A 15,327-nucleotide genomic window follows, 5' to 3' on the forward strand; every position below is an offset into this window, starting at 1 on the left:
AATATTTTAACCTACAGATTTAACCATTCACCTTTCACAGTTGAGTATTTACAAGATACATGTTTTATATGAATTACAAGTTGTCTCAGACTGTTGAACTATGCAACTGAGGCCAACTTGGAGAATTTATGAGAAATGTAAAGAGTAGTATTTTGGATTATTTTGTACACCGTCTGAAATAAGATATGTTTAGAAAGCAAAAAACAGCCCAAATTCTCAATATTGACCAGTGAATAAAAAAGCAACGTTGTGCCTGTAGTGTGAGCTTATCTCCTGTAAGTTATCTCCTTGCAACGAATCCTAATATCCCACTTTGTCAGATAGTGGTCAGATCATTTGTTTTTGTATACACTACTGGGAGCAATTATAACACAGACAATAACTTAAAATTAAAATGTTCATTTATTTCACATAGTATAGCATCATCACAATACATGAAATCAATCATCCATCACAGTTCTGATGTGCAAGTGTTTATTTCAGTTGACTAATAATGACTAGGTTAAGAGGGTCTCAGGGTCTGTTTCAAGAAGCAGTTTCACAGAGTTACCGGAATAATGTCTGCCGAGTTAAATCTGCAACATGAACATGTTTCACTGGGCAAATATATCAAGATAACATGACAGTCAGGTCTTTATATGCAGCCAGGGTTTCCATATATCAGTCCTGATATAAACAAACGGGTATCTAAATGTTGTGGCAATAGTAATGACATGTGGTCTTTTTCTTGTTTATCCGTTTACTCGTCTTGGTTAGTTGCAGTTTCTCACATGGTTTTCTGTGACGGTTGAGAACAAGCTGACACCGATGTATGCATGCTTGGAATGGGTACATTTTGTTTTTGTGAATCCTGCTGAACAGAGCCAAACTAAATACAAAACAGAATTAATAATTTTGGGCAGGACTGAAACTGTAGGTGGAAAAACATGCAAGTTTCAACCAGTTCATATTATCCTCCGACAATGTCTTACCGTATTTATAACAAATAATTTTTTCTAAATAAATGGCAACAAGGTTATAACCGAGTCATTTCAATATTTTGGCAGTGCTTTTTCAGAATATTTTCAAATTTCCAACCAAAATATTTTCTACAATCTATCATAAAGTCAATCGATTTTTCAGAGGAGCGCACACAGAAAAGTTACTTTCACGGATCAAGAGAGTTTAATATGCTAAGCAGCTGTTATGAGAAGGTCATAAACTCTTTCTGTAAAAAGGTCCCAATCAAAACCTTTCATTGACACCCGCACACACACACACACACACTTACTTCCATATGTACCTGCATACACACACATACACACACGAGACCCAGTTAAATGGACAACGCAATCCCTTTTCAGTCTGCTCAAAAAACCTTGTTTTCCCTTCACAATTGAAACCAAAAAGCGAGTTTCGGGCAGCATTCAGGTAGGGTGAGGTGAGTGGTGGTGAGAGAAAGCTTGCACTGCAGACAAGCTTCATCTCCATAAGGCCATCTCTGAACATGTACGAGTGTTAGGACCAGCAATTCACATCCACCATCTTTTTTTTCTATCAGCACAGAAGTGGCCGGGGTGGGTTCATCGCCACACAGATTCCTGCAAACTGACATCAAAGTTTTGTCCATGAGCAAGAGGTCACAACAAGGGTTTTGTTTTCCCTCCTCACATTGTCCGTGGAGAGGGACAAGCAGCTAATTATCACAGCCTTTGACCGTGAAATCCAAAGAAAGATCCTGGACTTTTTTTCCCTGTCCAGGTGCAGTTTTTCTCTCTTTCACTTCCTCTAATTCCCCAGAAACGAGTGCTTGTATTTCCCTTCCAGCTTGAGAGGTCGTTGTGCTGTCTCACACACACACTCTTGGCTGGAGCTGTCTCACACACACTCTTGGCTGTCTCACAGTACGTTGGGTGCTGGGAGGAGCAAGGGGTTGTGGTTGGTGGCCTGTGAGCCCCAGTTCAGTAGTCTCTCCTCTACAGGCTCTCTGCTTGTTTCCTTTCCTGTCCTCTCTTTTTGCATCTTTTTGTTTTTTATTGGAGATCAGTGTCTAGACAGTGTTGCGCGGCGTCCCGTTCAGAGCGACAGCCTTGCTGCAGGGCGAGCCCACCGCCTGGGCGCCTGTCGCACGCTGCGTGGTCACCCCCACCTCAAACACTTCATGGATGGCCTTCCGGAAACAGTGGAAGTTGTAGTCTATTAATCCTAAAAAGGGGCGAGAAAAAAATATTGTAAGTAAACACATGATGAGATTTTGACAAATAAGGTCTAAAAGTTCTTGTGTTTCAAAAACATGGGATAGACAAGACCACCAAACAGGCTGTGGTGGGGGACATTTTGTGTTTTTTTGCTTTCTTTTATGCGTCTGAATTACAGGAACATTAGGTCCTGAATATCAAAGAAAACATAATATTTGGTAAAAACTAAAAGGAGCCCTTATTAAATATATTTGCTGTGTTCATAGCGTCATGTGCTTTGTCATGTTAGGCTCGTATATGTCATTTGCGATGCATTGCAATACCAACACTAGTGTGAGGAAAGGTAGTATAGTAAAGGAAACGTTTTGTAATGATTTCCATACCTCCAACATCCCCATATTTAAGTTTTCTTCCACCTAAACAAGTTATTTTGTTACATCAAAAAATAAACAATTAAAGAGAGCAACGTCCACGTGAAATAGAAGAAAGAAACATAAAATAGAGATCCGACTGGTCCCTTTTGAGAAGTTGGGCTGAATTTTGTGGACTGGTCTTGTATTGCATTGTAACGCCTTATAATATAGTCACTTAAAGGTGGGGTAGGTCATTTTGGAGAAACCAGCTCGAGTGCGCTAGAATTTGAAAATACACAGCCGGAAAAACAAATCTGCCACTTCCTTACAGAGCCCCTCCTCCAACACACACGAACGCGCACATGACCAATGAGGGCACGAGATAAGTTTGTGCACAGATGGAAGGCTGACAGGCAGGTAGGCCATCCAGTTATTTTAGCCGGGCCGGCTAAAATGATTGGTCGTGCTTTTTACAGTACTACGGCTTCCACAGATGACATTTTTTTATGGATTTTTTGTCAAAGCACTTAAGATATTCATTGCTATCGGGATGTTAAGAGCATTCCATGGAATATAACAAAAAGTGTATCTCGAGCCGGTTTCTCAAACTTACCTACCCCACCTTTAAATTTATGCAAACTATGTTATAATGTAATTTTTAGGAACCCACCAAACTAAAAATGGCATCTCCCACGCACAGTCAGACACAAACTAGTTATAGAGGCACCGATACACAGTTGACTCATCACCAGGAATACTAGTAACAATAACAAAATAACCATTAAATTGAAGGTTATGTTAGCCTTGCATCAAACAAAATATGTGGCGTTTACTATTAATTGTAATATATGTATTTATTGTATAATTAATATGAATTCGTCCCGATACCCATAAGCGCAATACGACATTTCTACATTTTCTCCTTTCATGTACTTAATTACACATTTTGTATATCTTTCCTCTGACTTCATACACTAAATGTAAATAAACACTTGCTGTAATGCTAGAATAATCCAGAGGGAAGTATAAAAACACTTGTCTCCGAGCCACATCACTATCAGCCTAATGAAGTCCACCTCGCTCCAGGACCCCGGGTCTCTCGGACAGTTTACCTTTGCGCTCGAAGCTCTCCTCCCGCAGGATGCACACCAGGGCCAGGAACTTGGTGACCTCCTTCAGGTAGAGCACCGTGGTGTTGTTCAGCTTGATGATGGCCATGGACTCTTTGTCGTAGGCGCTGCCGCTGCCGTCCTCCCTCAGACTGTCGAGATGAAACACAATAACACCATGATGGTCAGGGGAAATGTGGATTTAATTACAGCTCGTGCATGTGGATGAATGAAGACAAGCGATGCATGAATTCGGTTTTGCTTCGATTAAAGCTTCTTAAGACAACACGGGAGCATATTTGATACCTTAAAAATCATTAAAAATGTAAGTTCTTTATTCTTTTTATCTACTTTAGAGAAACTCTTCCGTAGGTCGTTAATCATTTCAATCAATTTAATTTTTATAACACTTTGCATACATAAAAATGTTTCCCAAACAAAAATAAAAACAAAATACCTCATGGTCAAAGACAGAGCAACACATCATTCTGTGATTAAAAAAAACCCCAACACCTCCAAATCTCAATAAACACAGGACAGAAAAACAAGAATATGTACAATTGTATTTAAAACCAAATTTAAAAAAATGTACTGTAAGTCTTGAGTCGGCTCTTAAAAGTATGAAAACTTTAATAAACATATTAAGCCTGTAAAAAAAAAAAGCAAGCTGCATCTGAACGACAGGAAGACCTGTTAACAACTCTGACCTCCATTACTAATGATGAACTGATCACACTCACCCGTAGATGCAGGAGACGTCGATGACCACGTCGATCATGTCGCAGCACAGCTCGTAGGACTGCATGTCCACCGGAGAGCTGTCTGTGGCGATGTAGATCTTACTGACCACATCGAACAGGAAGGCCTTCTCTATCCCTGAGTTCTGTCAGGGACACACAAGGAGGACAGAGAGGAGGAGGAAGAGAGGAGGGACATAAATACATGTTTTATATGGTAGAGACATTGATATTAAGACAATAGGGTTGGGCGATGTGAAGACAAATGCTGCTAGATAATACTAATTTGGCAACAGTGAGAGTGGGGCAATAACTAATGTGTTTTCTTTAATAACCATTCCATCAATGAAGTGACTATGGTCAAATCTATTTTCCAATTTTATGAATGAATCAACCATTAAATATCAAAATGTTTACAACTTGTATGTGGTAAGTTTTTTTGTTTCTAGAAAACCACTTTTTCAAAAACATTTTAGCTTATGAATATTCTGAAAATGCCAAATTGATTATTTTTACAGCCCTATATGTAGTGATGCTGCTAAACTGTGGTAGTCAATCCTGTTATGTTAAAGGTGGGGTAGGTAAGAATGGAGAAACCAGCTCGAGTGCGCTAGAACTTGAAAGTACGCAGCCGGAAGAAAATCTGCCTCTTCCTTCAGACTTCCTTACAGAGCCCCTCCTCCAACACACACGAACGCACACATGACCAATGAGGGCACGAGATAAGTTTGTGCACAGATGGAAGGCTGACAGGCAGGATTAGATTTGTATCTAATTGTGCATCAATGTGATAAAGCACCTTCATTGGGCTAACTTTTAATTTGCTCGATTAGATAAAAACAGACGTGTCTGCATATTTGATCCACTAACAAAATGTCTCAAACGATTTTCTTTTTTTTAACTATAAATACAAATATTGAAATGTTAATATAGGCTAGAGGATTCTCTCCTTATTCCCCACTTCTTTAGGATAAGTAGTTACCCTGGGCTTCACTTTGGTGTAGTTCACTCCACACAGCTTCAAAATAAAGTGTTCACTTCATATTTAAACGCCTCTTTAATCATCCAGTTAAGGAAATGGGCCAACAGAGAACAATATACATAGCCATGAATCCGAATCTTTCAAGTCATGTTAAAGGCAGAGACACTGAGTTTAATGAAATCCTCTTTGAAGTATTTTCAGTGCTTAATCATGACATAAGAGGTCTCAAAAGAGAGCTGGACGTTTGGACTCTTTACCTTTTCTAAAGGCTTTTTGCCTGACGAATATATACTTTTCTTAAACAAGATAAGCTGTTTAAATACCATTGTCCATATCACAAAGAGTTGTCTGTTCTCTACTTACAGAAATGAAGATGTTGAGCAGGTTCTCCAGAGTGGGGAGCTGAGGGATGAGCTTCTGCACCACTTTGCTGAAGGCCTCAAAGATGGAGTGGTCGTAAATACTCGTCAAGTAAAAGCTGAATGAGAAAAAAACACAAAAAAGGAAGTGAATTAGCAGATACTAGGATAGGAAACACTTCTTACTTCCTCAAAACACACATGAAAGCAAGTCAAAGTACAGATAGTCACGAGATCACATGACATGGAAGAAAAGAGCTGTTAACTGCAGTATTTAAGTCTGATTCACAGGAATACAAATACAATGTTGGCAGGAAACTTCATATGATGAAACTGGACACATGTTTAAGACTTTACACCGACATGTGCAAATAGAAAAGATCACGAGGAAGCCAATAAAATGTTCTGTGATAGCTCAACCTTTCAATGCATGACAGTGAAGGAAGTGCAGGAAACCACGGTGCAGAAAAAGCTCTGCAATATATCTGGGAGTGCTCCTGCTGTCTAACCGGAATAAACTACAATCTGACCCGACATAAAACACAGAGCAGTGTGTGCCAACAAACATCCAGAGAAGCTGCTGCAGAGTGAGTGAGTGAGTGTGTGAGTGTGTGTGTGTGTGTGTGTGTCATACACAACAAGCTCCTACAGCGTGTCAGGGCAAAGGCTGCAAATATTGATTTGTTTATTTTTGATTAGGGCTCTAACAAACAATTTGTTGCGTTACAAAGTAAACAGTTGATTTAGTTTCTATAAAATATCCTAAAAACTATTATTATCCAAAGCCCAGAATGACATCCCATTGGTGTCTTGTTGGTTTTGTCTCTGTAACAATTCAAAAGCACAGAATATTTTATTTACAATAAGGACAGAAAATAAAGTCATTCTTATATTTGACAGGCTGGAACCTGAGTGGATTTCTGCCATTTTAACTCAAAAGAAAGCCCCGATTGCATCAATTATCAAAATTGTAACCAACACATTATCTTTCCATCAACCAATCGCTTATTCTCCCTTATAGCTGTTAATCTAGAATAATGTAATGATGACATGAATAGTCATGCATAACCACGGTCATCAGAAGTCTAATTTGGATTGAACAGTAATCCAAAACATGTCAGAGGTATTTCATTTACAGACCAAAATGGCAAAAAGCAAAACTTCACATCTAACACGAAAATAATACAAAAAATAGTGATTTATTAGAACAAATGTCACCGTGTCTTGCATCAATTGACAATACTTTCATGAATTACATTTTGTTCCTAAACCATTAATCATTTTGAGCTCTACTCAGGGCTGTTTCTTCAAGTTACAAAACGTTTTGCTAAGACAGAAATTCGATCAATTTCAAAATACCAAACGCTAGATGTGAACTTTAGTCTTCTTTCTAAACATGTCAGACCTTGGTTGAATAATAACTTCTCTGGTATCTGAAGCACGGGTCAATGTTTCTTCATTAGGAGCACAAAGAGGAATCTCACAGTAACACAGCGAGAATGCAGGACACCAACATGGCTGACATCACAGAACCAAGCAACCATTAAGCTCCTACTCTGAACTACTGGGTTTACCATAGAACCATCTCTAGGACTACATTTCATTAAGTCAAACGCCTGGGGTGATAATGATGTTGTACGACATGTGCAGAGAAAGTTGGGACACCTTAAACTGTTTGTGAATGCAGCCTTATTTACTAAATTAACACATATGTGATGCAGTGAGGGTGTGACTGGCTGAATATTAGCACCTACATGTGTTAGGTTGTTTTAACACCGATGTCTTTAGAGAAATACTGAATTAATATGTTTTACTTAGCAACTACAGTTACAACTCACCAAACACCATGAGACATCACAAGATGGGCTACATTAGAGGACTAACTTGTCTTTTATTAGGAACATGCAAGAAACAAGATTATGAATTACTGTTTAACATGCAGATAAGAAAGCAGACAAAACATGTCACACATGTCTTAAGAAATCTGTAAGAATGAAGATCCCTTTAACCAATGTTTCAGATGAGCCGACTTTAGGCCAGCATCAGTGTGAAGTTATGTAAAGGTGTTTCTCTAAAGGGAATTGTTTTCAGATTAGTTCCTGTACCAAACTATGAAGAGTTATTTTCAATGCTACAACAATGTGTTTTATCGAATTTGGGTAAATCTGCCCTGCTGACCCACAGTCTTACTGTAAGCATTTTGTGGGCTGCTGTGGTTAAACAAATATGTACATAAGTGTGATTGAGTAGCACTTGAAATGTTTTGGCTCTATGAAACCTGATGAACTTATATGATTCTGTTTTCTTCAAGTTTGTATCTTCTTGGTCGAATGCACTTATTGTAAGTCGCTTTGGATAAAAGCGTCAGCTAAATGCAATGTAATGATTAAGCATCAGGTTGGTAAGGTAGGCCGTTGCTTTAACAGTGACCGTTAGTCGTTGCAGCCCAAACTAACCATGCCACTTCAATTGTTCATATTGTAAGATGAACTGAAGGATTAAGGTTTCTTTATACATTTGAAAAAGTGTCCATTTTTTAAAACCAGACTTAATTATCGGGAAAATATACTATAACAAAAGTCGCAAACGTGCTCATGGAAATGTTTTATCGTATAGTAACCCTTTAAGTCTGACCTAGTGTCTTTAAAAGATCTAACACCATTGTGCATTCTTGTGTTTTTTTTAAAAAGGCACTTTTTTTTTAAATGAGTATAAACATGCAGGCAGCACACCCTGATGTAAAAACAATACCAATATGCTATGGTGTTATTTCAAATCGGAATAATACTCCATTTAATATAGGTGTTCTAAAATGATATCTTAGTTTTATATTTATGGAGTCTGGTGTTAGTAGGCAAAGTAGAAGAGCCTATTTGCAAGCCCTTACATTGATGGAGGAGTGATAGTGAAACTGACGCAATATGTGCAGATAACAGGTCTGTGTATACATCAGTGTGTGTGTGTGTGTGTGTGTGTGTGTGTGTGTGTGTGTGTGTGTGCAACTCTTAATCAGCAATACTTTCTATACCAACATGTGACTGTGTGGAAAGCCAGGATATAATATTTCTTCTTAAATGATAAGACATGTTAGATGAAGGTTACCTGAGATGCAGCTTCTCTAAACTAGCGTCGGCCAGGTCGTCGTTAGCTCTCTGATGGATGTCTCTCTGCGTCTCGATCTTGTGATCGTCTGAGAGGCCGTCCACTTTATGGATAAAGACCTCGAAGTTTATCTCTGGATTGACTCTGTAGGCGCGGGACACTGTGAGGTGGAGCCTGCTCAGGGCCTCCACGTAGTCGTCCTAAGAGGAGGAAAAGGTCATATCTTAAAACACCGATTTAATGGAGTGCCACAGTGACGTGTCCTAAAACCCGGAAGTAAGTTAGCATTTTTACCACTTCCGGTTCCTTCGACAAAAAGCAATGCAATTTCTCCATAGGATTTTGGAAAATAGCTGGAAATAAGGTCTGTGGTTGACACAAATTGAAGAGACAGATCACGTTTTGTTCTACGACATTAAATACATCAGCAGTGACCCCACTGGGGATTTTTGACAAGTTTACGTGTCTGAAAAACGATGGTTGTTAACAAGTGGCTGAATAGGACTACAGAAGTTGTCGAGGCCGTCATTACACCGAACACGTAAACACTCCCGCTAAGTTTGTTTGCCCCTGTTCTGCTTGAAAGCAAGTACCTGCCTCCTGCAAACTGTTCAAACAAACGCTTCAACTTGTACACTTTTGAATCTGGATCTTAAGTTGGCGTGACGTTGAAGCAGCGACCCTGCTGTAGCTCGTTTATAGCATAACGTTAGCATTTAGCTTCTGGTGACTAGATTTATGATTCGAAAATTATAAAAGTAGGGTAGACATGTGGATATTATCCGGCTGAACAAAACGTGATCCGTCTCTTAAATGTGTGTCAACCACAGACCTTATTTCGAGCTATTTTCCAAAATCCTATGGAGAAATTGCATTGGTTTTTGTCGAAGGAACCGGAAGGAGTTTACTTCCGGGTTTTAGGACGCGTCACTGTGGCACTCTATATGCACATATAATCAGGAAGTGAATCATAAAACGACCGAAAATGCATTACGAAAAACAAATCTACAAGTACCTTAGAATTCATTTTAGATCACAATAATCTTCTTCTTAAATTGAATCAATCTCCATATCATGAATAGGGATGGGTACCGAGCCCCGGTATTAAACAGGCCCCGGGGCTGAATTATTAAAGACCGTGGTACCGTTAAGCTCCGACGTTATCGGTCTTTTTATCGGTACTGGAGACATGTAAAAAATATGTCATATGTATTATTGCTACACAAACATTATATTGCCGTTTTAGTGTCGCCAACTCCGTTTCTAATACGCAAGAAGACTGCAAAATGCGTCATTTTTTGTATTTTCGATCTCTCTCCCCCGCCTGCTTGCGAGGGAGCGGGGCAGTTTACACACACGCTCTGCTACATGCAGCAGCACACACACACGGAGGAGATGGCGGAGAGAACGCGCTCCGAGGTGTGGTTAAACTTTACCCGTCTCGATCTGGACAAAGCTCGTTGCCAAAAGTGCAATAAGAGTTTAGCATGTAAGGGCGGTAACACGAGCAATTTGTCTAAACCTTTAGCAAAAGTGCACCACATTCAGACGGAGAAATGCACCGGGTTCGACTGTCTTTCTAGTGGCTCTGTAGCCCCATCCACGAGTAACGTGTTATGTATGCTAGCAGCAACACACGGAGCTAACTCAATGATACAAACATGGGCTAATGATTAGAGGTAACTGAGTTATTTATTTTGTTAAAGTTTCAGCTATTCTGTTCACAGTTCTGTCATCAGATTATTTAATACGATTTGTTAAAACGTTGTTTCTTTTGATGTGAAATATTATGTATTTCATTTAAATAAAAAGCAATGTTAGTTTTGTTCACAATTTGTTTATTTTCATTTTTCATTTAATCGTTTATTTGAATAGGGACAATGCACATTAATGAACACTTTAGACAAATAATGCTTCAAGTATAAATATGCCGGATTTTAGCTTGGAGCTCATTTCCATTCGTAGTCCCTGACATACAACATATAGTTAGTTTACCTCTCTCCAAAAGAACCGATAAAAGTACCGGACCGATAAGCGCTATCGATAAAAGTAGTAGTACCGTTAAAACCTTAACGATACCCATCCCTAAATCATGAATCACCTTTATTTCTGCTATACCGTCAGCAGTAAAGACAAAAATAATTAGGATTTTGTATACATTTGAATGCCTCAAAATGAAATCTCCCTCTTCTAATCCATCTTCTGCTTTGATTAACATTATAAGCAGCCCTTTTGAGTATTTTAGTTAACCAAAAGATTATAATTTAGAGGTAAACTGGGATTTGAACCATGTCACAACCATAGACAATAAGGTCACAGTGAATTCCTGACAGTAGAAATCAACACACCCATCTTTTGAAAATGTTAGAGTGACAACATGTTTTTATAAGCTAAAAATCATCTGTTGCTTGCGGACATAATGTTCTTTAAACCAGGAATGAGGAAATGTAATGCTACATTGTCTAGCGAAACAGCAACACCAGCACACGTCTCCTCAGATATCAGCGTGTGACAGAGTGCTGAAACTAATCGAATCTGATGCACCTTGTTGTGTACAAATAAACCCTGCAATCACATCTGCTGTTTCTAATGTCATCGCTGAGATTACTTCTTGAAAGCACTTTGAGCACTGACATAAAAGCCAGGGCATGTAATTGTTTTTACCATGGCTACTCTGGCTGTCCATCACTTATTATCAAGTATCAAGGGCTTTTCAAGGGCCTTACATGAACAGTGTGAACTCAAAATACAAGTTTGTTCCCTTTATGTGTGCACTTTCACCTCGACGAAAAGGAAATATGGGTTCAAGCAGGTCAGAGTCATTTATAAGAGTATTTAAAAACATGAAACTGGTTTTTTTCATATCTAAAACCAGTATAAACCCCCCAAAAGTGTTGCTGTGAAACCACTTTTCCCTTCCTCGGTTTATGACCATTAATGTTTTGTTTCTGTTTTTCACCTGAGCATCGATGACGAATATCAAAGCCCCCGTTCCTCTGAAGATCATCTCGTAGTCGAAGGTAGGGTCGAGGAAGTCCACCTGACCCGGGAAGTCCCAAATCTGGAAGTTGACGAAGGAGCTGCTGGAGATGTCGTCTTTGTAGATCTTGTTGGTGCTCTCCAGGAACAAGGTCTCATTGGGAGACATTTTGTGGAACACCACCTGAAATCCAAAAAGTGCTTGAGTAAAAGAAATGCTATGATGCACAAAAGTACCCATATAAGTCCCAGACAGAGCGATGGCCAAGTTGACATGCCAAAAGCGGACGAGCAGGTTATGAGAAAACAACCGAGCTACTTTCAGACAAAGAAATATAGTTCCCGTATACAGCTTGTGACAGTGGAATCTCATCAGAATTCAACAACACTTGGCTTAACGATTACAGTACTTCACAATAATATTAGAGCCAAAAACCAATCTCTGGTGTTCAAGTTAATAAGTTGAGTTATTTGAATAGAGAAATCCCCCTCGTACTTTTTGTATTGAAAAGTGGATGCCTGTATTGGTTTTGATGATAGAAAATATTGAAATTAGATCCAGTTCCCTAAAAAGAATATTTGTTTGTGTAATTTTCAGACATATCGGGTGTACAGCCCCATGTCAGCTTTTGTCTTTTGCTTAGTTTTATTGTCTGTGAGGATATAGTAATCATTTGTTTCACATTCTTCCATCTCATTTATTATAAAATTATGATGTATGTTGGCATACAGTATATAGATTCACCGTCATACAGCATATGTATGATTGGCTTCTAATATTGCAGTGGTTATGTCTTCTTAATGCGACCATGTTGTATGTTGCAAAATTGCCTGTATAGAAATAATGTTTTTTTCTCACGGGAGAGGTTACTCCAGAATTATTTGTTATCCTATCTCAAAAGCATCATTAGGACGTCACACGCTGAGAGAGAACTATTGCAGACTCATTTTAATGCCACAAATCCCTCAGCTTGTTTCAGCGGTATGCTCAAACAGCAGAGAGTAAGACTGCAGCTTTATGAAGTGAAGTGTGGTTAAAGGTTGAACTGAATACAGTTACAGGTAGAAACCCAGCTGCTGTGGCTGATGGTGAAAGACATTTGGAGTCAGTGTGTGGGCCACTGAGGTCACAGGCCAATGAACCAGCAAAAAGCCAAATCACATGTTTTTCAGCCGGTACCGGGGGCTTACAGGGGAACATTAATCTGAGACCTGACGGGTGTGGATTATAGCAAAAACAGTACAAGTGTGCGCTTCAGTACAGAAAACTTCTCTGCTCTTGTTTCTTCAGGCAGTGTTAGGAGGTTTGGCTCCTGGCGAGTCACGCTACATGCAGTCTGTTTCTACTTCCCTCTTGATTTTGAACATAAATAATAAAATATCAAAGACGGCACCACTGCTACTCATCTATTATTCAACCTCAGGGCCCGTCAGAAAGAGGTAGACTTGACGAATTTAAGTGAAACAGCTAACCTTGCAGTCGGGAGTTAGATGGATCATGAAAAATAAAAGGCAGTACCAAAGGGCCAACAGGGGAAGTAGGGGCCCCAAAAGCCCCAGGAACATTGCATGTCAATTGGTTTAATTATGCCCAAATCTGTCTGAATTGATATCACTAATGTATGATGTTTACAAGGCTTATCTTGTGCGCATGTCTTGAAGAGGGAACCTGTGTCAAAATCTTATTTTAAAAGTGTTATTATTATTATACTTGATATTGTGCTCAAATGGTTCAATTTTAAAATGAGGTTGAACTGCCACACATGAAAACACATTGATTATTATTCCATTATAGAAGTTTGGTTTTCCTGCATTTCTTTTGTATCAAAGGTGGACCATTGCAACTTGCAAAAGCATTATTAAACCTTTAAGAAACACCCAATACAAGCTGAAGGGGACAAAATAGAGGTTGTATTCCCTACAGCGTAAGCTATATAAGTATCAACTGTGACTATTGTTTGCTAAAAGTCTTCATCTATCAAGTAAATTGATCACAAGACAAACTGCTTCAGGATCTGCTGTTGTAGCACATCTATAACATATTCTAGGGGAAACCCTGTGAGGGGTGGTGCTCTGGACTTGAAAGGGATCATGCTACACATGAGATGGTAGGAGGAGGGTCAGTCGAGGGCCCCTAACTCCTTTATCCAGCCATGTTTTAGAGAGCATGTCGGCCACACTGCAGGTGCACTGATTTAAAGCAAAGTGTTATGACTTGCAGAAAGGAAGGTGTGGTCGGGTCATGTGAGAGCTACACATCAGACCTGCCTCACAGCTGCGAGGGTGGGACTAAGATATATTTGGCATGTTGGATAAGTTGTTAACCAAACAGTCACATGCTTTTATGTCCATGTATCAGTAAGGATGCACCCAGCGAGCTCCTGTCCACCTGGTTAATAATTCACCACTACAGCTGCACAAATGTTAGCTAACACTGAAGGCTAGCTAGGCATTAGCTGCAGGAGGGGGTTTAATTGCAGTTATTCCTCTCATGTGGCTAGCTATCTGCAGGTTCATAGCTATCATCACCTACGACATGCTAAACTAGCTATCCTGGCTAACGTCCCATTTACTTGTGTAAGGCTGAAGGGAAGCTCGCCTCAAAAGGCTACTAGTTTAACATCTCTGTTTACCTTCTGTATGGATGATTTTCCACTTCTTCTTAGACCCATGAGCAGGATCCTCGGCTTGCTGTCGGACGGCGACGGGCTGTCCTCGATGTCGGCCTCCTCTTCACCATAACCGAAATCTTTGGGGAACGAGTCCGCAACCCCGTAGCTGTCAGCCAGCTGTTCCACCTCGTACTGAATCGACATTGTGACCTATCGCTTCCCCTCTTCCCCCCCTCTTACTTGTCGGTCACTACACCCGTTATTGTGTCGGAGGAACGGTGCGCACCACAAGCTACCGTTACACAATGAAAACAGTTTGTCAATAACGCTCAGGCTACTTGGAAACACCGAGCGTGATCCCACACATTTCCTTAGGATTTCCTCTCGCCCTTTGTTCCCACCCCTTGGGTCTGATTGGCTGACTGAATTCAAAGACGAGCTGTGATTGGTTTAAGCAACCTGTCACTCTACTGAGGTTTTTCGCTGTCACCTGACTAGTACTCAGACCTGTTTTGTGACCTATCACCCGAATAAGAAGCAGATACACACTTTTGACACAATCGTTTAAATCTGTTTGAGTTCGTAGCAAAAACTCATAATTGCTGCATCATATTTGCTGTAAAATAAGTGAACATTTGATTAAGGTTGTTAAAAACATACTAAATAGAAAGTGGGTTGTGCTAGTGTTCTGCAATATCACCAGCAGATGCCGGTGTTGTGTCAAATTATTCACCCCCTTCTTGAAATGCACCCCGTGTCACGGGAACGCGCATTTCTAAATGAAACGTTTAGACCTTAAAACGATACTTAAAACGAAAAGTATACATCCAGGGTTTTTTTAATGGTAATTTTCAGACTGTCGAATCCTGGATTTTGCATTCATTCGTCACTTATTTTTCAGTTATTATTTTTTTCAG

General features: G+C 39.7%; 1 protein-coding gene across 1 annotated transcript; it reads right to left on the minus strand.

Moving 5' to 3' along the window:
* Nucleotides 1-383: 383 nt before the first annotated feature.
* rragca (Ras-related GTP binding Ca) lies at nucleotides 384-14,798 on the minus strand. Its single transcript, XM_034112660.1, has 7 exons — nucleotides 14,432-14,798; nucleotides 11,779-11,982; nucleotides 8,820-9,019; nucleotides 5,722-5,836; nucleotides 4,380-4,522; nucleotides 3,643-3,791; nucleotides 384-2,184 (listed from the first exon to the last, which is right to left on the minus strand). Exons 1-7 carry the CDS (start codon nucleotides 14,612-14,614, stop codon nucleotides 2,030-2,032), a joined length of 1,149 nt encoding a protein of 382 aa, XP_033968551.1. The 5' UTR covers nucleotides 14,615-14,798; the 3' UTR covers nucleotides 384-2,029.
* Between the last annotated feature and the right edge of the window lie 529 nt (nucleotides 14,799-15,327).

This window comes from Trematomus bernacchii, unplaced genomic scaffold, assembly GCF_902827165.1.
Source record: "Trematomus bernacchii unplaced genomic scaffold, fTreBer1.1, whole genome shotgun sequence".
NCBI classification, from domain to species: domain Eukaryota; kingdom Metazoa; phylum Chordata; class Actinopteri; order Perciformes; family Nototheniidae; genus Trematomus; species Trematomus bernacchii.

Bases quoted from the DNA above. Each gene is read 5' to 3' on its own strand.
- rragca (XM_034112660.1), bottom strand. From the start codon at position 14,614: ATGTCGATTCAGTACGAGGTGGAACAGCTGGCTGACAGCTACGGGGTT. The intron at 9,020-11,778 runs GTGAAAAACAGA...TCCTCCTCTTAG, and splicing joins TATTCGTCATCGATGCTCAG to GACGACTACGTGGAGGCCCT. The intron at 3,792-4,379 runs GTGAGTGTGATC...TCATCTCGACAG, and splicing joins GACGTCTCCTGCATCTACGG to TCTGAGGGAGGACGGCAGCG.